The sequence below is a fragment of the Dama dama genome, chromosome 20 (assembly GCF_033118175.1).
Source record: "Dama dama isolate Ldn47 chromosome 20, ASM3311817v1, whole genome shotgun sequence".
Lineage (NCBI taxonomy): Eukaryota > Metazoa > Chordata > Mammalia > Artiodactyla > Cervidae > Dama > Dama dama.
In genome coordinates this window covers 50,798,487-50,823,797 of record NC_083700.1, presented here as the reverse complement: position 1 = coordinate 50,823,797, position 25,311 = coordinate 50,798,487, and the positions used below count along the sequence as shown (strand labels likewise).

The 25,311-nt window shown below is 39.2% G+C and overlaps 2 protein-coding genes across 8 annotated transcripts in view; one reads left to right on the top strand and one right to left on the bottom strand.

Moving 5' to 3' along the window:
• The window catches only part of GLMN (glomulin, FKBP associated protein), a 44,993-nt gene extending 24,375 nt beyond the window's left edge, over positions 1-20,618 (bottom strand). The window contains exons 1-7 of one of the 2 annotated variants that reach the window (XM_061121385.1): positions 20,550-20,618; positions 19,605-19,667; positions 19,065-19,190; positions 14,451-14,570; positions 10,009-10,117; positions 8,380-8,620; positions 6,762-6,864 (exon numbers count right to left, since the gene is read on the bottom strand). In XM_061121385.1, coding sequence (XP_060977368.1) covers positions 6,762-6,864; positions 8,380-8,620; positions 10,009-10,117; positions 14,451-14,570; positions 19,065-19,190; positions 19,605-19,643 — 738 coding nt within the window. In that variant the 5' untranslated portion in view covers positions 19,644-19,667; positions 20,550-20,618. Of the gene's footprint in view, positions 1-6,761; positions 6,865-8,379; positions 8,621-10,008; positions 10,118-14,450; positions 14,571-19,064; positions 19,191-19,604; positions 19,668-20,500 lie in introns of both variants that reach the window. The other variant, XM_061121386.1, reaches the window with a different exon arrangement.
• Positions 20,619-20,677: 59 nt separating this feature from the next.
• Positions 20,678-25,311, top strand: part of RPAP2 (RNA polymerase II associated protein 2) — a 100,240-nt gene continuing 95,606 nt past the window's right edge. For all 6 annotated transcript variants that reach the window (XR_009689111.1, XM_061121383.1, XM_061121382.1 and 3 more), the window contains exons 1-2: positions 20,678-20,799; positions 21,686-21,731. Coding sequence is in view for 5 of the 6 variants with exons in the window: in XM_061121383.1 (XP_060977366.1) it covers positions 20,727-20,799; positions 21,686-21,731 (119 nt within the window). In the remaining variant the exon portion in view is untranslated. The remainder of the gene's footprint in view (positions 20,800-21,685; positions 21,732-25,311) is intronic.

Here is a 25,311-nt window from a genome sequence, read left to right as displayed (position 1 = left end):
CTTGTGAGATATACAAGTATCGTGAAATGCCAGTAGACTAATCAAATGAAGAATACTCTAGTAACAATGCTCTACCGACCATTGTCTGTCTGCTGGATATGGACTGGCCGGTAGGCTCTTGTGTGGGAAGAGAAAGAGAAGCATCCCGACACGTGTTAACTGACTACAGTTTCATGTTTGTTTTAAGAGGGGAAGGAAAGAGGAAAAGAGAGACTTAAGAAACACAAGACTGCTCCTGTGCCTTTATTCTATTTCCAGCATGCCAGAAAGCCTCTGCTCTTCAGTATCCAATGAAATTAACCTGAGTTTTGGCTCTACCACTTATTAGCTGTGAAATACTGGGTTAGTGCCTCACCTCTCCAAAGCCTTAATTTCCTTATAAAGAAAATGACATAACACCTATGTCAATATTATTGAGAAAGTTCCACCAAAAAAGTTCAAGAAAGTTAAAGGCCACAAGAAACTACGAAAATAGAAGTCAAAAGGGAATGACAGAAACAGCTAAATCACAATGTTCCACTGTACTGTTCCACTGTAATACTGATGTTCCACTGTACTGTTCCACTGTAACACTGATGTTCCACATAATCAGTAATTTATTCAATAAATACTTGAGTGTCAGGCACTGGGCCTGATATTGTAGAGAATTAGAAAGTCAAATAAGACTTCTCCAGTCTTCAGGGAGTTAAAATCTGCCTATCCCAGATGGCTCCATTAGTCATTTCAAAACATAAAAATGAACCACGGAAACTCATCCTCAGTCACAAGAGACTGCTATTCAGCTACCAGATGCTAAATACATATTGATTTTCGAAGCTACACATTCTTGTTATAGCTATAAAACAAAAATTGACTATATTCAGATTCCAAATGTCCTCTTAATAATGAAGTTTCATTTCTTTATCCAGCCAATACTAGATGTTGTTTATTTCCCCGCAGAGTAAGGTTAGTCTTTTAAAAAATCGTTGTATGTAACCAGATTCTTCAGTGCTGCTGTAGATATTCGGGGTCCACCTGTGTCCCAATTAGAGCCTTCACTGTCTATCCACGTTATCACTCAGCTGACTTGCTCACACCCAACATACCTGACCCTCTACAATTTCTCATGGCAGTCTTTGCCCTCTCATGAAATGTTCCTATGCTGCAGCCCTTGGGGCATTCAAGCAGTACTCTACCGAAACAGCCTGTGCCAGAGGGATGGCTGAGATGTGCCACATTTACCCATCCTTCACCAGCACCTTCTCGCTTCATTTCGTGCCCCAATTTCATCTCTATTTCTTACCTGCTTTGTGCTTCTTCACTGCTGGCTCTACTTGTAATGCTCCTTCCACTGAGATCTCAGAACCTCTTCCTAACACCCTCAACCTCTTCATAGGATGTTTGTTGTATCTCAATGCTCTAATTAAACCTGACTGGTTTCTGGTAGGAGCTGCTCACACTCACATCTCTTACATCACACAGCCAGTAAAGCAGCAGCAGGAAGGGGTGGTATGGGTAGAGGCTTAGTATTATCTTAGTTCTTCCTGCACTCTCAGGCAAAAGCACATTTTCCTTTGAAGCAGATGTCATACTGCCCTTTATCTGTCCTCATCTCTGTCATATGCTGACTTTCTGGTCACTTCCCCATGTTCACTGAAGGCTGGTATCTGCTCACATGCCTTTTCTCTATTCAGCTCCTGCTATGATCCTGGAGTTATGCAGATAACTCCTATAGCAGGTCAGCCTCATGGTGTTTCTGACCACCAAATTCTAATGACCTTAATTTCTAATCCATTTTGGCACCAAATTCCATCCTAGATCTCTATCAACATTTGGAGCTATTCCATATTATATACCTAAACTCCAGCATCTCATTTTCTGACCACAATTTCTTATCTCTCCTACCAACCTACTTATCTACCTCTGACTTCTCTAGTATTATTATGCCTTCATTTTTAACCTACCCATCTGTCCCTCCTTAATCCGCTTCTTTCCCTAACCAACCAGTGCACTATTATTTGAACTATCCGCACCCTATATTTCCTTTAGCTACGTGTACCCAATAAAATGCCAGCCTTGGAAAGACAGCTACAATTCACTTTTCTACTTCAACACCCAGACAGCTGATTCTACTGGAGAAAAACCACACAAATACTTATTTCTACAGCTGTGGTCTCCAACAACAGACCCAAGTGCTCAGCACTACTGACTAATGCTTTCTTGGTCTTCTACCTCTCTTTTCTTTCCACTCAACATTCCAAACCTTTATCAGTTTTCTGAAGGCCCCTGTTCAATCCTCACTTCTACCTCCTCATTCTTAAGAGATATGAGACCAGTGGGTCTGATTCCCTTGATTATAACACTCCATTTCTGCTACAAATTTTTCTACATGCATATCCGTCCTACATGTTCTTCCTCTCGAGGTGTCCTCGATCCTTGCCCAGCAGTCTGCTCTCCTCCTGCCACATTACTTCAGTTATTCCATAACACTTTTCTTTTTCCCTCTGATGGTTTCCGCCCCTTTAGCCTATAAATATACTCAAGCGTCCCTATCTCTCCCAATTACCTTTATGTCTTCTCTACTGCCTTCTTCCTTACTCATCCAAACTCTTCTAAAGTATAGCTTATATTAGTTATCTCCTTTGTCTCATTTTTCATGCACTCCTTTATCTATTCCACTGGTTTTTGTCTCCCACACTCCACTCAAATTGCTCTTGCTAAGATTATCAATGCCATCTACTTCCTAAATCCAGTGGACGCTTTGCAACTCCAACTCTACAGACTACCTCTGCTGAGTTTAACAGTAGCAATCATTTTTTTCTTCCTGAACTCTACCGCCTCAGTTTCTGTGATATTTTCATCACCGCTTTGACTCTCCTTTCTTGGTCTCTCTGATGGGCTCATTTATGAGCTGGTACCCTACAGGGTAAAGCTGAAAGCTGAGCATTGAAGAATTGATGATTCTGAACTGTGAAGTTGGAGAAGACTCTTGAGAGTCCCTTGGACTGCAAGGAAATCAAACCAGTCAATCCTAAAGGAAATCAGTCCTGAATATTCATTGGAAGGACTGATGCTGAAGCTGAAACTCCAACACTCTGGTCAGCTGATGTGAAGAACTGACTCATTGGAAAAGACCCTGATGCTGGGAAAGATTGAAGGCAGGAGGAGAAGCGGACGACAGAGGATGAGATGGTTAGATGGCATCACTGACTTGATGGACATGCATTTGAGGAAGCTCCAGGGGTTGGTGATGGACAGGGAAGCCTGGCGTGCTGCAGTCCATGGGGTTGCAAAATGTTGGACATTACTGAACGACTGAATTTAACTGAACCCTACAAGGTTCAGCCCTGAACTCTCTCTTTTCTCACACCGATCCACCTCTTTAGGTGATCTCATCACTCTTATTCAAAATTTGCTCCTTAAAAACCTGCTCTCTGGGTATTAGATATACATACATATATATTTTAGAGATAACTGCTCATCTGGTTAGGTGTCATAATGGCATTGTGGTTGTTTTTGAAAAAGTCCTTACCAATTAGAGAAGCATACATAAAGACTCAGATGAAATGATTGGGAGACTGAGCCTGACATATACACATTGCTATATATAAAATAGATAACTACTAAGAACCTATTATATAGCATAGGAACTCTACTCAATACTCTGTAATAACCTACAATGGAAAAAAAATATAAAAAATAGTGCATATGTGAATAAGTGATTCACTTTGCTGTATTGTAGAAACTAACACAAAACTGTAAATCAACTATACTCCAATAAAAATTTAACAAAATTAAAAAAAAAATAAACTAACTTTACATTGCTTATCAATTCAAAAAAAAGGGGGGAGGGAGGCTAGATAAACTAAGATTGGCAAAAACATTAATTGTTAAAGTGAGGCAAGGGGTACATGAGACTATGTTACATTGGTCCCTCTACCTTTATGAATGTCTTTAAATTTCCACAAATGAAAAAAAATTTAAAGCACAGAACCCCCTACTCCTTGCTTGTGTATTCTCTATCTCAATTATTGGAATACCTGTCCTGTTATTAACCAAAAAACCTTGTCCATAACTCAACTTTTTTACTATTCTTCTAAATCCAGCCTATGACCAAACTTTGCAATTTTATCTACTTATAAAGTTCTCAAATCTGCCTTCTCTTCTTTCCATTCTCTTATCATTCTCTCTTAACTCTCATCATTCTCACTTAACTCCCAAAAGATACCTAACCGATCTCCCTACTTCCATTCTTATTGCAGTTAAGTTCATCCTCCATTAACGTGGTGAACTCAAAACAGTTTGATTACATCACTCCCAGCTTTAAGTTTCCAACTTTCATAACCATCTTCTTAAAATGCGGTACATATATCACAAATGGTGAAGTCTGTACTGTTTCTAGAGGTTTATACTGTACTCTAACTTGCAACAATGAAGATGCCCCAGGTTCTTATATACTCCTGAGAAAACCCATTCCCTCTCTCTCTTCATCACTCATAACCTCTTCACTACTATTTAACTACATATCTGTTTATATCAGTTACCAATCATCTCTTCTCTAAAGTTCTCGCATCTCCTCTCCTAATTCCCCCATCCCTTCTCAAATTTCAAATTCTGAATACAGAGGGCAGACTATAAGGTATACATGAATTCTGACTAAGCAGAGGTGTGGTGCCCCTACCCCCTGAACATGTTCAAGAGTCAACTATATGATAGGACCTTTAAAAAAAATTAATTAATACATATATATATATAAATAAAACTATTAAAGGAGAAAAACATCTGGAAGGTGTTGTGAGATAACAGAAAATATATATGGGTCTCTGCTACTGGTTATTGGCACAGTGTTCCTGTTGTTGTTCAGTCGCTAAGTCGTGTCCAAACTCTTTGCAACCCCACAGGCTGCAGCATGCCAAGATGCCCTCTCCTTCACTATGTCCCAGAGTTTGCTCAAATTCATGTCCATTGAGTCAGTGATGATTAACCATTGCATCCTCTCCCACCCTTTTCTTCTTTTGCCTTCAATCTTTCCCAGCATCAGGGTCTTTTCCAATGAGTCAGCTCTTCACATCAGGTGGCCAAAGTACTGGAGTTTCAGCTTCAGCATCAGTCCTTCCAGTGAATATTGAGGGTTTATTTCCTTTAGGATTGACTAGTTTGATCCCCTTGCTGTGGAAAGGACTCACTCTCAAGAGTCTTCTCCAGCACCACAATTCAAAAGCATCAATTCGGTGCTCAGCCTTCTTTATGGTCCAGTTCTCACATCCATACATGACTACTGGAAAAACCACAGCTTTGACTGTACAGACCTTTGTTGGCAAAGTGATGTCTTCACTTTTTAATACGCTGTCTAGGTTTGTCATAGCTTTCCTTCCAAGGAGCAAGCGTCTTTTAATTTCATGGCTGCAGTCATTGTCAGCAGTGATTCTGGAGCCCAAGAAAATAAAATCTGTCACTGCTTCTACTTTTCCCCCTTCTATAGTGATGGGTCTGGATGCCATGATCTCAGTTCTTTGAATGTTGAGTTTTAAACCAACTTTTTCACTCTCCTCTTTCACCCTCAAGAGGCTCTTTATTTTCTCTTTACTTTCTGCCATTATAGTAGTAGTATCTGCATATCTGGGGTTGTTGATACTTCTCCCAGCAATCCTGATTCCAGGTTGTGATTCATCCAGCCCAGCATTTTGCATGATGTTTCAGGGTTCCTGAAACCCTTATAATTTTCTAAGTGATAAGAGCACTAGGAACATCTGTTCTAATACTTGTGTTTAACCCTGTCCCTGACAAAGTGCTCTAAAACCTCTGTAAATTTCTGTCATAAGACACTAGGAGCATCTTTTGTTTTCGTAAAGAGACTCTGAGTGGGCACTAAGATGGCTCCTGGGTAGGGGGTGGTAACCAGAAAGAGCAAGCCATGATTAGAAGCTTGGGATTTTGAGTCCCATCCCCCAGTTCTCTAGAGGGGGAGGGACTGGAAATGGAGTTAATGTCTTATCATGCCTAAACGAGGATGTCTCAATAAAATCCCCAAAATATGAATTTCAGAGAGCTTCCAGGCTAGAGATCACAGTGTCCTGGGATCACGATGTATTCCAACGCCATGAGACTAGAAGTCCTGTGCGTGGGACCCTTTGACACCTCACCTGTGCATTTCTTCATGGGCTGTTCTTCTGCGTCCCTTATCATACCATTTAATAAACTAGTAAAATAAAGTAAAGGTTTCCTTTTAATTCTGTGAGCTGCTGTAGCAAATAATTGAACCCAACGAGCGGGAGGTCATGGAATCTCCCATTTGTAGCCAAGTCAGACAAAAGTTGCAGGTAAACTGGGAACCTAAGACTAGCAATTGGCATCTGAAATACGGAGCAACCTCATGGGACTAAGCCCTTAACCTGTGGAATCTGATACTATCTCCAGGTAGTTAAGTGTCAGAATTTGAGTTAAACTGTAGGATGCCCAGTTGGTGCTGCAGGATTGTTTCATATGGGGGGAAAAAAAACCCACACATTTTGTGACCAGAAATGTCAGAAGTGTTTTGAGTGAAAGTAAAGGAGAAAGACACAGGAAAACTGCAGAATTTTCCTGTACAGGTATTAATATTATTTATATCTGGTTATTGAAATTATTGCTATTTTCCATCTTTTTAACTATGTTCTATAAAAAATACATACTGCTTTATTAATACACGTGTCAATTTACATGTCCATGTGCCGCAGATAAGAATATAGCAGGTAATATTTTAGATTACAGATTTTATAACAAATTAAATTAGCTGTACCTACTATTATTTCGGATGCAAAACACTTTAAAGGATCATCTCCAGCTTCTTCAGACTGCTCAAGGAATTGTGCTGTCAGCAAAGGACATTTCAAGCTTTTCAAACAACTAAAATTTAAGAAATAGGTAACTATGAATACAACACTTCCTAAGTATAAAATAACTAGTTTTCACATGAAAAATAACATAAATAACATGAAAAATAACAATAAAAAATAAAATAACCAATAACTCAATGGTCTGTAAAACTGGTGATATAAGACTTTTCTTACTACTAATGGGGAGAGCATAAAAATACCTTGCTAGACTCACTGTGCAGAAAGTCACTTTCACGTCTGGACTATACTGATGCATACTGAATATTTGTCTTAGGACAGTGCTAGTGTATATGTAGTTTTTATAAGTTCAAGGAAAGTCAGGACAACACAGTAATTTTTTCCACAGAGCTGTATTTGTTTTATTTAGAAAACAGAATCAAACTTTATTCTGTGATTAAGCCCTACCCATTTCTTTAGTTAAAATATATTTTCTTTCATGAAATAGTGAGTTTTATAAATGGTAAAAAAAAAAAAAAAAAAGGTTTAATATCCTAGCCTGACAAGACAGAAAGCTGACAGCAGTTTTAGTCTCCAAAATTTTCAAACTAAAATTATTGGTACATGTAATTCAATATAATCCAGTCCGGCACTGTCTAACAGAGAGTCCTGTATATAATTAAAGCCCCACATGTAATTAAAAATTTGTTAGAAGTCACACTGAAAAAGTAGTAGGAGACAAGAGAATTTAATTTTAATAATTTATCTTATTAACCCATATATTAGAAACATCATTTCAATGTAATCAGTATAAAAATTATTAAGATATTTCAGTATTTCTTTTAATAACAGGTTGTTGAAATACAGGGAATATTTTACACTTACAGCACTAAATTTGGATTAACTATATGTCAAGTGCTTGACAACAATACACAGTACCCCTGGTGTGAATGTTACTGGGTTCTCTGCTACTGTTTTTGTTATCAAATTGGAATTTCAACTGTCTGGTGCTTCTTCTGCTGCTTTCAAAGGGAGAGTAAAACATAATTCCCCTGGAAAAAAAACATTCTCTGAGCTACAACTATCTATTCTCTCCACTGCTATTGTTCACTTACCATGATGAGTAAAGGCAATCTATAAAAGAATATAAGTAAACTAAAGAAATGGATGTTGGTTTTAATTTTTTTGAAAAGTGAAAGTGACTCTGTTGTGTCCTGCTCTTTGTGACCACATAGGTTGTGGCCTGCTAGGCTCCTCTGTCCAAAGAATTCTCCAGACCAGAATACTGGAGTGGGCAGCTATTCCCTTTTCCAGGGGATCTTCCAACCCAGGGATCGAACCTAGGTCTGTTTCATTGCAGGTGGATTCTTTACCATCTGAGCCACATGTACATATGATACTTAATTTTTTTAAAGATCATTAAATGCCCATGTTATATCAACTGAACTCCATATTCTTCTAAAACTCAAATTTTGAAACTAGATTTACATTTCCATCACAAATAAAACAAAGAAACATTTTAATTAACTGAACTATCAAATACTTAAGTTCATAACTATCAAATACTTAAGCATAAAAATATACTTACAATTTCAGTACTTCATCTTTTAATTTCTCATTTTCCCTTGAGTTTCCCTTGTTATCAATGACATCCTCCACAAAAGGTTTAGTGAACTCTACTAAGGCCTTGCAGCACTGACAAAGGCCATAGTCATCTGCCTGAATTTGTTCTTTTGAGAATGGAACCGGAAGGAGAGCAAGCTGACTCCAAAGTGTAGACAATGCCAACCCAACTGAATATGCCTTGTTGTTACGAAGTTTCTGAATCACTGAAACAGAGACCAAGTTGTTACTTGAGGCTGCCTCATGAAGTATCCTAAACCAAACAAGGAAGAATAAGTCCAATAAATGCCAGATTACCACATACAGTTCCCCCTCCACATTTTGACAACTCTGCTATCAGGATGACATATCATAGCCTAATTGGCAGTATTTTTTTTTTCCTTCTTGCTGCTGCTGCTGCTGAGTCACTTCAGTCGTGTCCGACTCTGTGTGACCCCATAGACAGCAGCCCACCAGGCTCCCCCGTCCCTGGGATTCTCCAGGCAAGAACACTGGAGTGGGTTGCCATTTCCTTCTCCAATGCATGAAAGTGAAAAATGAAAGTGAAGTCGCTCAGTCGTGTCCGACTCTTAGCGACCCCATGGACTGTAGCCCACCAGGCACCTCCGTCCTTGGGATTTTCCAGGCAAGAGTACTGGAGTGGGGTGCCATTGCCTTCTCCATTTCTCTTTCTTAGGGGTGCATAAAATAATAGAGCACCTTACAATCATGGCACTTTACAACAGATGCCATGAAATTTTGTTTAGGTATGTTCATACCAGGTTACATACTGAAAACTTAAAAGAAGTACTTCTTTCCATATTTTTTGGTTGTTATAAGCATAAAATAAGAACAAGTATCCTGTAAACTATAAAGCACTGTAAAAATGAAATGTAGTAGTATTAGATTTTTCTTTCTAGAAGACTTTAAATATTTCAATTGATACAAATCTGCTGGGAATTCACATTTAAAACAAATTTATTCTAGTTTCTGATCCCAGGTCCTTCTGATAGACTGTGTTACATGTTGGTTATAAAATGGTAGTCTCTTCCCATGCATAAATACTATCTGCCTTGGTTGCCAAAGTTGATTACTTACCAGTACTCTTTTTTTTAACTCAGTCATGAAAACTTTTCTTTCCACTTGTTTCATACTTCAGTAATACCTTTATTATTCCCAATCCCAACCTCCTAAGGCAGAGGCTGAGCAACCCCTGCCTGATACCATTCTTAATTAAGATACAAGTCTACCACAACAAAATCAGATTGAGCAGTGCAGAACAGCCAAAACATATACTTTAAATAGGTTTATAGCAAAAATTCTAAATATAAGTTGCAGATAGGAAGGTTAAGCAAAAAGCTGTAGGTCATAACAAAGCATGTGAAAAGGGACATGACATTCAACAAAATATTTACTGGGTACCCACACTGTGGCAGGTATTGCCGTCTTTCTATGAGCAGTAGGATTCAAGTTGGCATTGCTATTACTAGTTTAAGCAGAGTACTCCATAATTAGGCATAAACTATACTTTGGCAGAGTGTTGACATCTTGGAGTAACGTCAAGGCACTTACACAAATAAAACAAGGAAGACTTAGGTATCAATATACTCATTACCTGTTTGTAATGGCTGAAGTAAAAGAAGAATAATTTGGGATATCTGTTTTCCGGAGGGCTCTTCAATCAGTTCAAGCAAACCCAACAATAATTCCTTTGGATTACATAACTATAAAAATATTCACAATTGAACCTGTTTAATACAAGTTGTATTTAAAGCCACATTATTATTAAAAGGCATATACTGAGATAATATAATTATTTTTGCTTAACAGTAAAACATCTCATAAAAGAGTTTTTAAAAAATACACTGGCAAAACCCAGAGTCTGTGACTCTATGAAAGCAAGCAGTCAAGGGTCTCCTAATGGACAGCTACATTTAAGAGACTTAAATTACTGATTAATGGAAAAGTTAGAGAAACAGGGGAAAGGACAGCCTGGTCACCAGAGCTGAGGTTTCTTTTGCGCTTCGATGTCTATTCTGAAGGCTGCCTTCATTTCCCAGAGCTTCCAGCAGGTGGGACCTTTCCATCCCACACTGCCAGGGTGTTCAGATGAGTGCAGAGTCTCTTGTCTTTCCTGAACAAACGAAACTTCGCATTGCTTTCTGACTGGTCTTATCACCTCACTTCCCTTGTTCTTCCGAAAGCTCTCATAGTTAATAACTAAAACCTAGGGAGTTCCTTCTTTCCAAGTATATATTTGTGTTTATTTACAGTGATCTCTAAGTGGCTTCTTATAATGTACTTTTCCTTAGAATTTCTCTCTTAACTATCATTTTAGGTTTATAACTCTATGAACCTTTTACGCGGAGCCTCTTTCTAAGGTGGTCAGTTACACCTATCTATTCCCTACTTCTACGTCTACTGTGATCACTGGCATTCTAGGTTTTATTTTTTAGATTTTTTGTGTGTGGTATATTCTTTTAGGGAACATACCACAGAAAAAAGAGGACTGGGATCTGACTTTACTTTCAACATTGCCAAAAGATCAGTGTGGCCATGAACTACCTCTCTAAATTATCTAAAGCATGAATTTCACATCTATATAATAAGCTACTTAAAAAAAAAAAAAAGATCTTTTTAGGTCTCTCATTGAAGATTCTGAATCAGTGGATCTAAGATAAGGTCAATCTGATCACACGGACCACAGTTTGTCTACCTCAATGAAACTAAGCCATGCCGTGTGGGGCCACCCAAGACGGACAGGTCATGGTAGAGGTCTGACAGGATGCGGTTCACTGGAGAAGGGAATGACAAACCACTTTAGTATTCTTGCCTTGAGAACCCCATGAACAGTATGAAAAGGCAAAAAGACAGGACACTGAAAGATGAACTCCCCAGGTGGGTAGGTACCCAATATGCTACTGGAGATCAGTGGAAAAATAACTCCAGAAAGAATGAAGAGACGGAGCCAAAGCAAAAACAACACCCAGTTGTGGATGTGACTGGTGACAGAAGCAAGGTCCAATGCAGTAAAGAGCAATATTGCATAGGAACCTGGAATATCAGGTCCATGAATCAAGGCAAATTGGAAGTGGTCAAACAGGAGATGGCAAGAGTAAATGTCGACATTCTAGGAATCAGTGAACTAAGATGAACTGGAAAGGGTGAATTTAACTCAGATGACCATTATATGTACTACTGTGGGCAGGAATCCCTTAGAAGAAATGGGAGTAGCCATCATAGTCAACAAAAGAGTCCGAAATGCAGTACTTGGATGCAATTTCAAAAACGACAGAATGATCTCTGTTTGTTTCCAAGGCAAACCATTCAATATTACGGTAATTCAAGCCTATGCCCCAACCAGTAACACTGAAGAAGCTGAAGTTAAACGGTTCTATGAAGACCTACAAGACCTTCTAGAACTAACACCCAAAAAAGATGTCCTTTTCATTACAGTTGACTGGAATGCAAGAGTAGGACGTCAAGAAATACCTGGAGTAATAGGCAAATTTGGCCTTGGAGTACAGAATGAAACAGGGCAAAGGCTAATAGAGTTTTGCCAAGAGAACACACTGGTCATAGCAAACACCCTCTTCCAACAACACAAGAGAAGGCTCTACACATGGACATCACCAGATGGTCAACACCGAAATCAGATTGATTATATTCTTTGCAGCCAAAGATGAAGAAGCTCTATATAGTCAGCAAAAACAAGACCGGGAGCTGACTGTGGCTCAGATCATAAATTCCTTATTGCCAAATTCAGACTTAAATTGAAGAAAGTGGGGAAAACCACTAGACCATTCAGGTATGACCTAAATCAAATCCCTTATGACTACACAGTGGAAGTGACAAATAGATTTAAGAGACTAGATCTGATAGACAGAGTGCCTGATGAACTATGGACGGAAGTTCGGGACACTGTACAGGAGACAGGGATCAAGACCATCCCCATGGAAAAGAAATGCAAAAAACCAAAATGGCTGTCTGAGGAGGCCTTACAAATAGCTGTGAAAAGCAGAGACACGAAAAGCAAAGGAAAAAAGGAAAGATATACCCATGTGAATGCGGAGTTCCAAAGAATAGCAAGGAGAGATAAGAAAGCCTTCCTCAGCGATCAATACAAAGAAATAGAGGAAAATAATAGAATGGGAATGACCAGAGATCTCGTCATGAAAATTAGAGATACCAAGGGAACATTTCATGCAAAGATGGGCTCAATAAAGGACAGAAATGGTATGGACCTAACAGAAGCAGAAGATATTAAGAAGAGGTGGCAAGAATACACAGAGGAACTATACAAAAAAGATCTTCATGATGCAGACAATCATGATGATGTGATCACTCACCTAGAGCCAGACATTCTGGAATGTGAAGTCAAGTGGGCCTTAGGAAGCATCACTACGAACAAAGCTAGTGGAGGTGATGGAATTCCAGTTGAGGGGTTTCAAATCCTAAAAGATGATGCTGTGAAAGTGTTGCACTCAATATGCCAGCAAATCCAGAAAACTCAGCAGTGGCCAAAGGACTGGAAAAGGTCAGTTTTCATTCCAATCCCAAAGAAAGGCAATCCCAAAGAATGCTCAGACTACCGCACAATTGCACTCATCTCACACGCTAGTAAAGTAATGCTCAAAATTCTCTAAGCCAGGCTTCAGCAATAAGTGAACCGTGAACTTCCAGATGTTCAAGCTGGATTTAGAAAAGGCAGAGGAACCAGAGATCAAATTGCCAACATTTGCTGGATCATCGAAAAACCAAGAGTGTTCCAGAAAAACATCTATTTCTGCTTTATTGACTATGCCAAAGCCTTTGACTATGTGGACCACAATAAACTGTGGAAAATTCTTCAAGAGATGGGAATACCAGACCACCTGACCTGCCTCTTGAGAAATCTGTACGCAGGTCAAGAAGCAACAGTTAGAACTGGACATGGAACAACAGACTGGTTCCAAATAGGAAAAGGAGTATGTCAAGGCTGTATATTGTCACCCTGCTTATTTAACTTCTATGCAGAGTACATCATGAGAAATGCTGGGTTGGATGAAGCACAAGCTGGAATCAAGATTGCCGGGAGAAATATCAATAACTTCAGATATGCAGATGACACCACCCTTATGGCAGAAAGTGAAGAAGAACTAAAGAGTGTCGTGATGAAAGTGAAAGAGGAGAGTGAAAAAGTTGGCTTAAAGCTCAACATTCAGAAAACTAAGATCATGGCATCTGGTCCCATCACTTCATGGCAAATAGATGGGAAACAGTGGCTGACTATTTTTTTGGGCTCCAAAATCACTGCAGATGGTGATTGCAGCCATGAAGTTAAGATGCTTACTCCTTGGAAGGAAAGTTATGACCAACCTAGATAGCATATTAAAGAGCAGAGACATTACTTTGTCAACAAAGTTTCATCTAGTCAAGGCTATGGTTTTTCCAGTGGTCATGTATGGATGTGAGAGTTGGACTATTAAGAAAGCTGAGCACCGAAGAATTGATGCTTTTGAACTGTGGTGTTGGAGAAGACTCTTAAGAGTCCCTTGGACTGCAAGGAGATCCAACCAGTCCATCCTAAAGGAGATCAGTCCTGGGTGTTCACTGGAAGGACTGATGTTAAAACTGAAACTCCAGTATTTTGGCCACCTGATGCAAAGAGCTGACTCCTTTGAAAAGACCCTGATGTTGGGAAAGATTGAAGGCAGGAGGAGAAGGGGACAACAGAGGATGAGATGGCATCACTGACTCAATGGACATGAGTTTGGGTAAACTCCAGGAGTTGGTGATTAGACAGGGAGGCCTAGCATGCTGCAGTTCATGGGGTCACAAAGAGTCAGACACAACTGAGCGACTGAACTAAAGATAAGGTTGGATAACTCTTATATACAGAAAATTTGGGAAAAATGAAATGGAATTGCCCATCCAATAAATAAGGATGAGACTCTTCTCCAAAGAGTTTCCTCCTATATTTTCATGTACTAAAAGCTTTCTCACCAAAAACATTAAAGGAAATTATAAAATACTGCTGCATATTGCAACAAAGTGAATCTAGTTTTGTTAACTTACCTTTACCAATAAATCAAGCAGCAGGAAATGACACTTTCTTTTATCATCTTCCTTTTCATTCCTTAAAAGTGATCGAACAACAGGACCAACAAGATTCCAGCCCATATTCTTGACGATGACCTGCAAAAACGTTTTCAGAGTAAAGCAAATACTGCCATCTACAGGACTCTCACAGTGAGCTTTCTTAACCTGGTGAAGCTTATAATTTCCTCAAAAACAGAAAAGATGAGGCAAGTGTGTCCATGGACATCTCCCCAATGACTTCCTAGGACTGGCAGCTAAGAGATAACAAATTCTAAAATGGTTTTTAATACTTACACTGAGGAAAGGCAAATGAGTCTTTACTTTTAATCAGGTAAGTTAGTCTTTCCCAGGATTTAAATAGTTCATCTACTTCCAACTGGAGAGCTAATTTGCTTAATGTGAGCAGTACTTAAAATTTTCATGGAGAATTTTGCTCCCAGTTCATAAAGAAATCCAGTCAACACTCATGAACCTTTTAAAGTTCACTGGAGAATCTCTAAGTATATTACAATCATGTCACTTCTGTAAACATAAAGTGGATAACACTTCATCAACTTTCTCGTCTACAAACAGCTTCTATTTTCAAAGATATTTCAGAATGCTTATACAACTAAAAGTTTAACTTATAATTAGTGATTCACATTCATTATCAAAACCACTGATTCTCTTTTCTTTCTAAAGCAATTATTTAGATAAAATGTATTATAGGCTACCAACTGTTTGGAGCAAAGGGAAAGAATTCATCCCAGTTTCTCAACATCTGGCCTCTGAATGACTTAAAAGATAAAAGGAGATATGAGAAGGTTTTATGACTGAGGAACAATTTCTAGAAATTTTCCATTAAGTAAAACTTTTTCAGTCATTTGCTCCTCATCATTAGAACTTGGTGACATGTTTTACTGTAACTGTTCAGCTTATTGAAATCCAACGCAAAATTGAAAATGTTGCAATGTAAAATAAAATGTCGATGTCGTTTTCTTTTTTAAGGCAGTAAAGTCAGTTTTCTAGCCAATCTCTAGTTTCCCTTCAAGTGTATTAGTTTTCCACTTTCTCCTGGCCTATTTTTTAAAGTTTTCTTTCTTAATCTGGCTTTTTCAGACTCAACTTTAATAAACAGAAATTTCCTACTACCCATTCTAAACTTAGAAATCTAAAAGAACTTTTCAAAGAAAAAAATACAAGCCACCCTAGAGCAAAACCACTGATTTTCAAAACTATTAGCAATATACTCCACTTCTCTGACCTGCATTCTACTTCAACTCATTAGTATTTATCAAACATATTTGATAGGACCCTAGAATACTCTAGGTGCAGGAAGTAAAGCAAAAAACACATCAGATAAGCAATCTATCCTCAAAGAATTCATATTCTAGGTTCATTCAAAAGAAAATACATCGAGGAAGAACACAAATCAGTACAATACTCCCTGTATGAACTCAGTCTTATAAAATAATAAAGGTAGAATATAAAGTATAGCAGAATAGTCACTTCTAACCAGGGAAAGCAAGAGAGGCTTCCCAGAACAGGGGATGGTTATGCTAAGACTTGTTAAAGAAACAGAAGTTTATCAGGCATGAAAGTGAATGTGTTAGTTGCTCAGTCATGTCCAACTCTTTCTGACCCTGTGGACTGTAGCTCGCCAGGCTCCTCTGTCCATGGGATTCTCTAGGCAAGAATACTGGAGTGGGGTAGCATTTCTTCTCCAGGGGATCTTCCCAACCCAGGGATTGAACCTGGGTCTCCTGCAAGGCAGGCAGATTCTTTTACCATCTGAGCCATCAGGGAAGCCCATCTCTGAGTATAATTAAGAGAAATTCCAGATTTGAATAAAATTGTACATATCTGAGTTGAAAAAAGAATTGTGACAACATATCACACAATCATAATCTCAGTTCAAGTTCCCCAGTAACTATGTAAATAATGAATCGTTATGAGCAAGGAGAATACTAACTATCCAGAAGCTACATCTTGTTTAGTTTAATACAAACAACTGTACCAGGTAATAATAATTATTCACAATTGACAGGTGAGAATGCCAAAGTTTAGAGATTACTGAGATGCCTAACGTCTACTCAAATGTGGCAGAATCAGGATTTGCCTATAAGGCTGTCCCACTCCAAAGCCCACAGTTTTCCCACTGCATTAGTGGTTTCAATGGGGGTGCTTTTGTTCCCAATCAGGGGTCTTTTGGTAATGCCTGGAGATATTTTGGTTGTCATTACTGGGGTAGCAACTGCTACAAAATATCAATAGTACCAATGTTGAAAATCCCTGCACTATAACATCTTAGGACAAACTACCATTCCTGTGACTTTAAAAAACACTTTTTGTTATTTTTTACACAAAGTGGATTAATAGTAAATCTTGATCAATCTTGACTGTCACCTTTCTTAGAAAAGAAATCTAAGGTGTACTTTTAAGCTCTGTCTTATCAATATCTGAACCTTTGAATTGAGAAAACCACACATGGGACTTCCCTGGTGGTCCAGTGGCTAAGGCTGTGCACTCCCAATGCAGGCTGGAGGGAGCCCAGGTTTGATCTCTGGTCAGGGAACTAGATCCCACATGCCACAACTTAAAAAAAAAAAAAAAAGATTCTACACACTGCAACCAAGACCCGGCTCAGCCAAAAAATAAACAACCAACCACACGTTACCAAGGTGATTCTCAAGCTATTAAGGTTAAGCCTCACTATGCTCAAGTCTATCACAATCACCTAATCTCTAACAGTCAGACACAAATCTACATCTTAATCTCCTATTTCAATTACCTGTTGCATCTTAATCTCAACATTGCCAAACAATGCCAACTTCCTTGTCCTCCATCTAAGGAACATTCTCCCCTTCTTAAATTGCCTTTTTCTGTTCAGGATATATTATCTCCTCAGAGGCTAGAAACCCCATCATCCTTGTCACCTCTCTCAATCCCACAATTAGTCCTCTCTATTCTACTCTAAGACTTCCTGCAAGTGCTACACAGTGCTATGGAGGTTGAAGAAAATAGTTAAGAGCTCTGAAACCAGGCTGTACAGATCTAAATGTCAGATGTCACATAAAAGCTAAGTAACTTGGGGCAAGTCACTAATTTTTCAGTGACACTTTCCTTATCTAGAAAATCCTATCAGGGGATTCAGGAAAGACTAAGTGAGTTAAAAGATGTGAAGCACCTAAGAGCATCTAGTATATAGCAGATACACAATAAATATTGTTAACTTTTATTAGTTATATTATGATTAGCCGAAAAATTGATGCTTTTGAACTGTGGTGTTGGAGAAGACTCTTGAGAGTCCCTTGGACAGAAAGGAGATCCAACCAGTCCATCCTAAAGGAGATCAGTCCTGGGTGTTCATTGGAAGGAGTGATACTGAAGCTGAAACTCCAATACTTTGGCCACCTCATGCGAAGAGTTGACTCATTGGAAAAGACCCTGATGCTGGGAGGGATTGGGGGCAGGAGGAGAAGGGGATGACAGAGGATGAGATGGCTGGATGGCATCACTGACTTGATGGACATGAGTCTGAGTAAACTCCGGGAGTTGGTGATGGACAGGCAGGCCTGGCGTGCTGCGATTCATGGGGTCGCAAAGAGGCAGACATGACTGAGCGACTGAACTGAACTGAAAAGTAAGGTACTCTCAAAGGTTGTCCTCTGAGAATGCAATTGGAAAAAACCAAGGAGTTAAAGAAAGCATTATTTTATTTGGGGCTACGGTGGTACTACAAATACATATCAAAAACAAATGTACTAAATAAAACGTCCTAATATTTACTAAAAAAAATTATAAATAAAAAGAGATAAGCCCTTTGAACTAGTAAGAGATTCTGTAACAATGTATGATTAAAAGGTTTTAGTAATCTAAACACAATCACGGTGCCCTGTATGTAATCCTAGGCCAGCATGACTAGAATGTTATGACAAAGAAAAAAATTTTTTTTGGTGGAGCCACATGGCATGCCAGATTTTTGTTCCCTGATCAGGGATGGAACCTGTGCCCCCTGCAGAGGAAGCATCCAGTCTTAACCACTGGACTGCCAGGAAGTCCCTACAAAGAAAACTGTATAAAAAAAATAGGACTATAAAGTATGTTCCTTGAAACAAGATGATCTCTAATATAGGAAGCGTGGGGCTGGGATGGGTCCAAAGACAAAATTAGGTGGTGTTATAAACACTGTGTCCCACCTGTTCCTGATCCCAAGAAGATCCTTTCCCATTGTGCAGAATGATTTCTGAGACAACTATAGCTGGATGATATTGGCCAATAAGGTCATCCAGCTCTCCCAAAATATTATTTGCATTTTACTTATATTTCAACTGTAACACTTACTCTGGAGAAGCTAAATGAGTTAACAGATATAAACCATCTGTTTATTCTGCCTCTTTATTGCTAGTTCTTTACATGTTTATATCTTCCACTAGACTGTAAGCACCTTAAAGTACATAATTGATCTTATTTCCTTTTTATTTTCCACAGTGGATATTTAAGTTGATTCTTAAATGTTTGCTGGAAAAAAGGAATGGATGAATGATAGTATCATGTGGCTATTCTCTTACTAGTAAAGACTGAAAAAGTACTTAGAAAGATTGTACTTACCTTATTCTTTTCATTCTGAATTATTTCTAACAGTTGATCTATGTGCCCTTCATCTATACATCTTTGGCCTGCTAACTGAAGCAGGCCAAAATCTTCCTCTTTAAAGTCTTGCTCTTCTAGGATTTGCTGGCAAAAACAAACAAAAAAACAAGTATGTTCAGGCAAATGGAAATTCAATAACTACTTGATTTTTCTCTAAAAAAAGAAATGTTTAAATTCTAAATAAGCTGCACATAAGCATGTGTATGAAAATTAGGATTAGTCTAAAAAATACTTTAATAAATCACCTTGAAATCCACTATGCCAAAGAAATCTATGATAAGGATCAGTATTAAAAGTGTAAAGATTATTTCCCCAAGTGACATATCCAATCTGTCTTCCTGCCTTCATGCTATTTATTCATAGGTCAAAAAAAGCAAGGATTAAAGAAGATTAACAATTTGAGTGACTGCAGATGTAATCAAAAATAATCTGTGCCCTTCCCATATTCTGAAAGGTTATTAAATGTCATTAAAAACAAAAACAGAAAAAATTACTTACACATCTCTGTATGATAGACTGTAGTTCCTCCACAGCCATTCCTTATTTTTTCCAGTTTTGATGCTGAAATTTATAATATAAATACACTGTTAACTATCAGTAATACTATACTGAATTATAAGTTACTTCATTCTGATGAATTATTGTATTTATATACAATATAAATATTGTATTTATATACAATAAAGAAAATGGAAAGTTTTTAAAGCTGAAACTTTTTTTTACTGAAACGTTAGCCTAAGAAATTAAAACAAAAAACAAAAGAACAAAAACCTCTTGTTTCATCCTTCAAGTTTTTTTAGAGCATAATTTTGAAAGATAAACTGAACGGTTAAGAAATTCTTTAGTTCACTCCCAAGAGGTAGCACAAATTTACACTATTTATCTTTTAAAAGACAGTCTTTTCCCCCCCGCCCCTCCCCCTCAAAGGTGGGCCTGAAATCAATTCTAATTATCAGGGAGCCTTTTTCTTTTCTTTTTTTTTTTTTAAAGTCTTACTTGGCAGAAATCGGAGTGTAACACCTGGAGGGGATGAAAGTTGGGGTGCCTTCCACCCCAAGAGTAACAAGCATTGCAGACCCAGGCATTTGTCTGTAACAGATGTACCGCGCCCCCTCCCCGCCCGCCATAATCAATCGTGACAGTGAAATCACTGTATCGCGCTAAGTCAGGCAATAGGCCCCCGTCAGGGCAACACCGCCCGGCTCCCAGCCCAGTAGCAGAGGCGGGGTTCCGCCGGATCCTCACAGCACCCGGCTGCAGGGCGAATAAAACCCCAGCGCGCGTGCAGGCGGTATCCAAGGGAAGCCATTTCTCTCGGTTCCTGCCTGCGTCGGCCATTGGGCCCCAGACCTCACGGAGGCCTCGGCCCGGACGCCGGGTCCTCCGCGGCTCACCTCTCACCGCGAGCCCCGGCTGCCAGGGACCCCGCGGGTATCCACCTACCCCCAGGCCTCTCGCCCCTCTCGCGGCTCCCCGCCGCCGCCGCCGCCGCCGCCGCCGCCGCCGCGCTGCTTTCCGGGTCCCGCCCCCCCCAGCCGGCCCCGCCCCGCGCTGCGCGACGGGAGGCGGAGTCTTGGGGGAAAGACGCCAGGGTCGGTTCCGACACTGACGGCGCACCCCATGGCCGACTGGGTCGGGTCGTGCTCTGCGGGCCGCAAAGCCCGGCGTCCCCGGGCCCCCCGAGACGTCGCAGGTAGGAGGAAGGGCCTGTTCCCAAGTTTGGAACTGAGAATTCGATCCCCACAGAATTCCAGACGGAGGCCTGTGGGCGCTCCCGAAAGGCTGCCCCAGGGGAGGTGATCCTCGAGGGCAAGAAGGCCGAGAGCTTTCTACGGCCGAACTCTCGCCTTCTGGGAGAGACCTTCGTCCGAATCCCCATCTCTGGACGCTAGCCTTCCAAGATTTCCCCCAGAATGGGCTGGCTGTGTTCCAGGCCCTAAGGGAAAGGGCAGGAGAGGTCCTGAGAGCCTACAATCGGGGTCGTCTGAGTGGGCAGGTGACCAGGAGGCCGTTGGAAGGCCGAGTGCAGCTGGCCTTCACCCTAGCACTGGTCCTCCTTGCAGGTGGACTGCCCTTATGGTGCCCTGGGTCTCCGAGGGGGGTCACACCCCTCTTTACCAGAGAGCAAACATTGAGGGGGACGGAGAGAGGTTGCCCCCTAGATCTCAGGCTTTCAGGAGTGCTTAATTATGCAACTAGGATAACGAGAAAATTCAGTCCTGAAAGAGCTACGTTTTAACCAAGAAAAATAATTAGCTTGCAAAACCAACTAGGATAACGAGAAAATTCAGTCCTGAAAGAGCTACGTTTTAACCAAGAAAAATAATTAGCTTGCAAAACCAACTAGGATAACGAGAAAATTCAGTCCTGAAAGAGCTACGTTTTAACCAAGAAAAATAATTAGCTTGCAAAACCAAGTTGGATTCCCTTCTCATTTCTTTTGATTTTCACACTGAGTTGGAAGGGAAGTGTTAGAGAAGAAGAAAGGATGGTCTACAGTTTATTTGGGCAAGAATCTGTCCCGTAACCTGGTGTTTGTATACACTTGACCTGCTGATTTTTGTTTCTTTTAATTGTAGGTACCAAGCAGACAAGTGCCTTGAACCAAGAAGATGCTTCTCAAAGGTATGAGAACGACATAAACAGCTGCTTTCACTTACCTGTTAATCACATACTAATTGAACCGTTTGTAAAAAGTGTAATAGGTGCTGCCTCAGAGAAAATTATCTAGAGAGAAGGGGAAGATCTGGGAAGTACTGTAAACTCTCACGTAGACTGTTATTTCCCCTACTTTTCCATGCCTTAAGAAAACCAAGTTGACACTTTTAGATTGCTGGTGAATGTATGAATATCTGTAGAAAAATGTCAGTGGTAATAAACGTTCCTGAATTATAGGTACCTTTTTTTCCATCTCTTCAGATACTTTCCTTTTTGTTTTATATACCAGACTCCAAGAAACTTTTTGTTGTTTTTCTTTGTTTACATCATGTCCATATTTTCAGCAAAAAGTTATTCTATACTATTCAATGGGCATCTCCTAAAAAGGCAACCTTTATCTTCTGGCACAAAAGGTTCTTAGAATAGATGTCATCTTTGAGGATGATGTAACTATATATAAGTTATGATTTTATGAAGTATTGGTTTTAGTTTACTCATTCTTTCAAGAATTATTTACTGAATGTAAGATATGCTAGATCTGTGTTAGTCTCTGTGGATAAGATGTTTTTAATTTTAATTGAACTCTAGTTGATTTACAATATTACATTAGTTTCAGATGTACAATATAGAGATTAAATATTTTTATAGATTATATTCTATTTTAAGTTATTACAAAATAATAACTAAGTTTTCCTGTGCTATATGATACTTCCTTGTTGCTTATTTATTGTATACATAGTTTGTATCTCTTAATCCCATACCTCACTCTTGCCCTTCCCCCTGCTGTTTCCCCTCTGGTAACCACTGATTTGTCCTCTATGTAAGTGATCTCAGAATATTTGTCTTTCTCTGAGTTACTTCACTAAGCATAATATTCTCTAGGTACATCCACGTTGTCGCAAATTGCAGAAGTTCATTCTTTTTTATGGCTGAGTAGTATTCTATGGCATGTGTAAACCACATCATCTTTATCCATTTGTCTGTTGATGGACACTTATATTGCTTCTGTATCTTGGCAATTATAAATTATGCTTCTATGAACATTGAGGTGCATGTGTCTTTTCAAACTAGTGTTGTAATTTTCTTCACGTATATACCCAGGAGTGAAGTTGCTGGATCATGTGATAGTTTTTAGTTTTCTAGGGAACCTCTATACTGTTTTCCGTAGTGGCTGTACCAGTTTATATTCTCACTAACAATAGGAGGATTCCCTTTTCTCCACATCCTCCTCAACGTTTGTTATTTGTAGACTTTTAAATGATAGTCTTTTTGACAGATGTGAGGTGATATCTCATTTTGTGGTTTCGATTTGCATTTCTCTGATAATTAGCTATGTTGAGCATTTTTTCATGCACCTGTTGGCCATCTATACATCCTTGGGAAAGTGTCCTGTTTCTTCTGCCCAGTTTTTAATTGGATTGTTTTTTTGATACTGAGTTGTGTGAGCTGTTTATATATTTTGGATATTAAACTCTTAATTGGTCATATCATTTGCAAATATTTTCTCCCCGTCAGTAGATTGTCTTTTCATTTTGTTGATGGTTTCCTTTTGTTTGCAAAAGTTTTTAAGTATAATCAGGTCCTTCCTGTTTGTTTATATTTGCTCGTTTCCTTCACCTTGGGAGACAAACTTTAAAAAATTGCTAAGATTTATGTCAAAGGCTGTTCTGCCTGTGTTCTCTTTTGGGACTTTTTCAGTTTCAGAGGCTCGGAGGATATGATTTTGAACAATATAGACACAGTTCCTGTCTAGTAGAACAGAAATACCAATTAAATTATCACAAATAAATACATAATTGCAAATGAAAAGACTCTGATGGAGGAACTAAAGACAGGAGAGGTTGGCAGGAAGGGCGGTGTGTTTTCAGGGAAAAGCTTCTCTGAGAAAGTAATAGTTAAACTGACTGGAAGGCTAGATAGGCATTTACCAGACAGAGTAGTGAGGAGAGACCTCCAGCCAGAAGCACCAATATATGTGACAAGAAGAAGCTTGGTCATTTAAAGAAAGGAGACATGCCCAAGGTCATGTGAAGCATTCTGAGCAAAGGAAGAAAGGAGTGTAGGAATAAGTTAGAGGCAGGGTTGCATTCAAACAGTACCAGTAGACTGCGGTGAGAAATTCACATTTTCTAAGTGCAAACAAAACTTCAAGTAATAAAGTAATAGAATTTAAGTTTCAAAAGTGTTAAGGTGTTAGGGATAATGATCATTTGGGAGTGGAGAAATCAGATGAATTTGAGATCTGTTTTCCTGTGGAGCAGAATGACTATACTTGGCTTTAGAAAATAATACAACAGTAAAGTTTAGTTAATAATGATAATAGTAATTTGCAACTCTCTTCAACATGGATCTGACTGCACGCCCAAGGAGATTATCTTTTATTCTAAGTACTACAATATGAAGAATATACATAAGCTGAAATGTATTTCAAGCAGATCACCCAGGATGATGAAACAATTAAAAATCCTTGAGGGTAACCAACTAGGTGTTGAGAGAAGTGATCTTTCATGAATTTATTCCAACTGAAAAAAACTTCTACATTCAATCCAGCTGAATAGTATTAAGCCAGAAATTAAAGAGCTTTGTGAAAACATAAAACAATTCTGTAATTCACACTGAAGTTTACATTTAAAAACATGTTAACGTGTAATGGATATATTACTATTAAATGAGTTCATGAGTGCTTGAAATTTTTCTCACCCTTAATCCCAGTATGGTAACTATCAACAGATACAATCTGCATAAGCAAAAACTAAGATTATAAAGGACCACTGATGCCCAGAAGTTTGAGAACCACTGCTGTAGACCACCCCACGTGTCGTCATGTGGGGTAGAAGGGAGCTCTGAGACAGGGCTGTCCATGGGAGACAGCTGTAGGTGTTCATCAGTTCAGAGGAGTCTGCTGTTCCTGCAGGTTGAGGTAATTAACTCCTTAAGTCAGCAACTCCTAATGCACATTCTATTTTGATCTTAGTAAATGACATAGCTTTTATTGGTAAGCAGCAAAAGGAGAAAAATAATGTTTTTCATAGAGCTAAGTATATTCAGTACAAGGAACTTTTGTACTGCACAGAAAACTTTTTTCGTTACAAAGAATATTTAATCTGTGCCATGTCCTTTTTACATTTTTGATGTAAGTATGGTCTTTATGAAATGATGGGAGAACAGGTGTTAATTGCAAGTTTCTTCTTTGTAGGGAAAGAGCAGATTAACCAAAGAGGTAGGGTCAGGCTCTCTTGGCCCAGGGCATCTCGCTCTGACCCCAGGTTTTGTAAATACATGGTCTTGTAACAGCTGAGATAACTTATAGCACCGCGCATGCGCGTCACAATGTACCCACTTGGCTACGGGCCACTTTTGTTCTGTAAACATATATGAGCTCCACCTGAAGAGCTTTTTGGCTCCATTAGGGCTGTGTCCACTGGGTTAGTCATGAGAGGAGAGAATACAGTGTATCTGCTGCTACAGCTGTTGTTGCAGTCAGGAGAGAATAAATGTGTCTTCACTTACTATGACTCCTTGAGTTTTCTTCAAGCTTCCCTGCTAG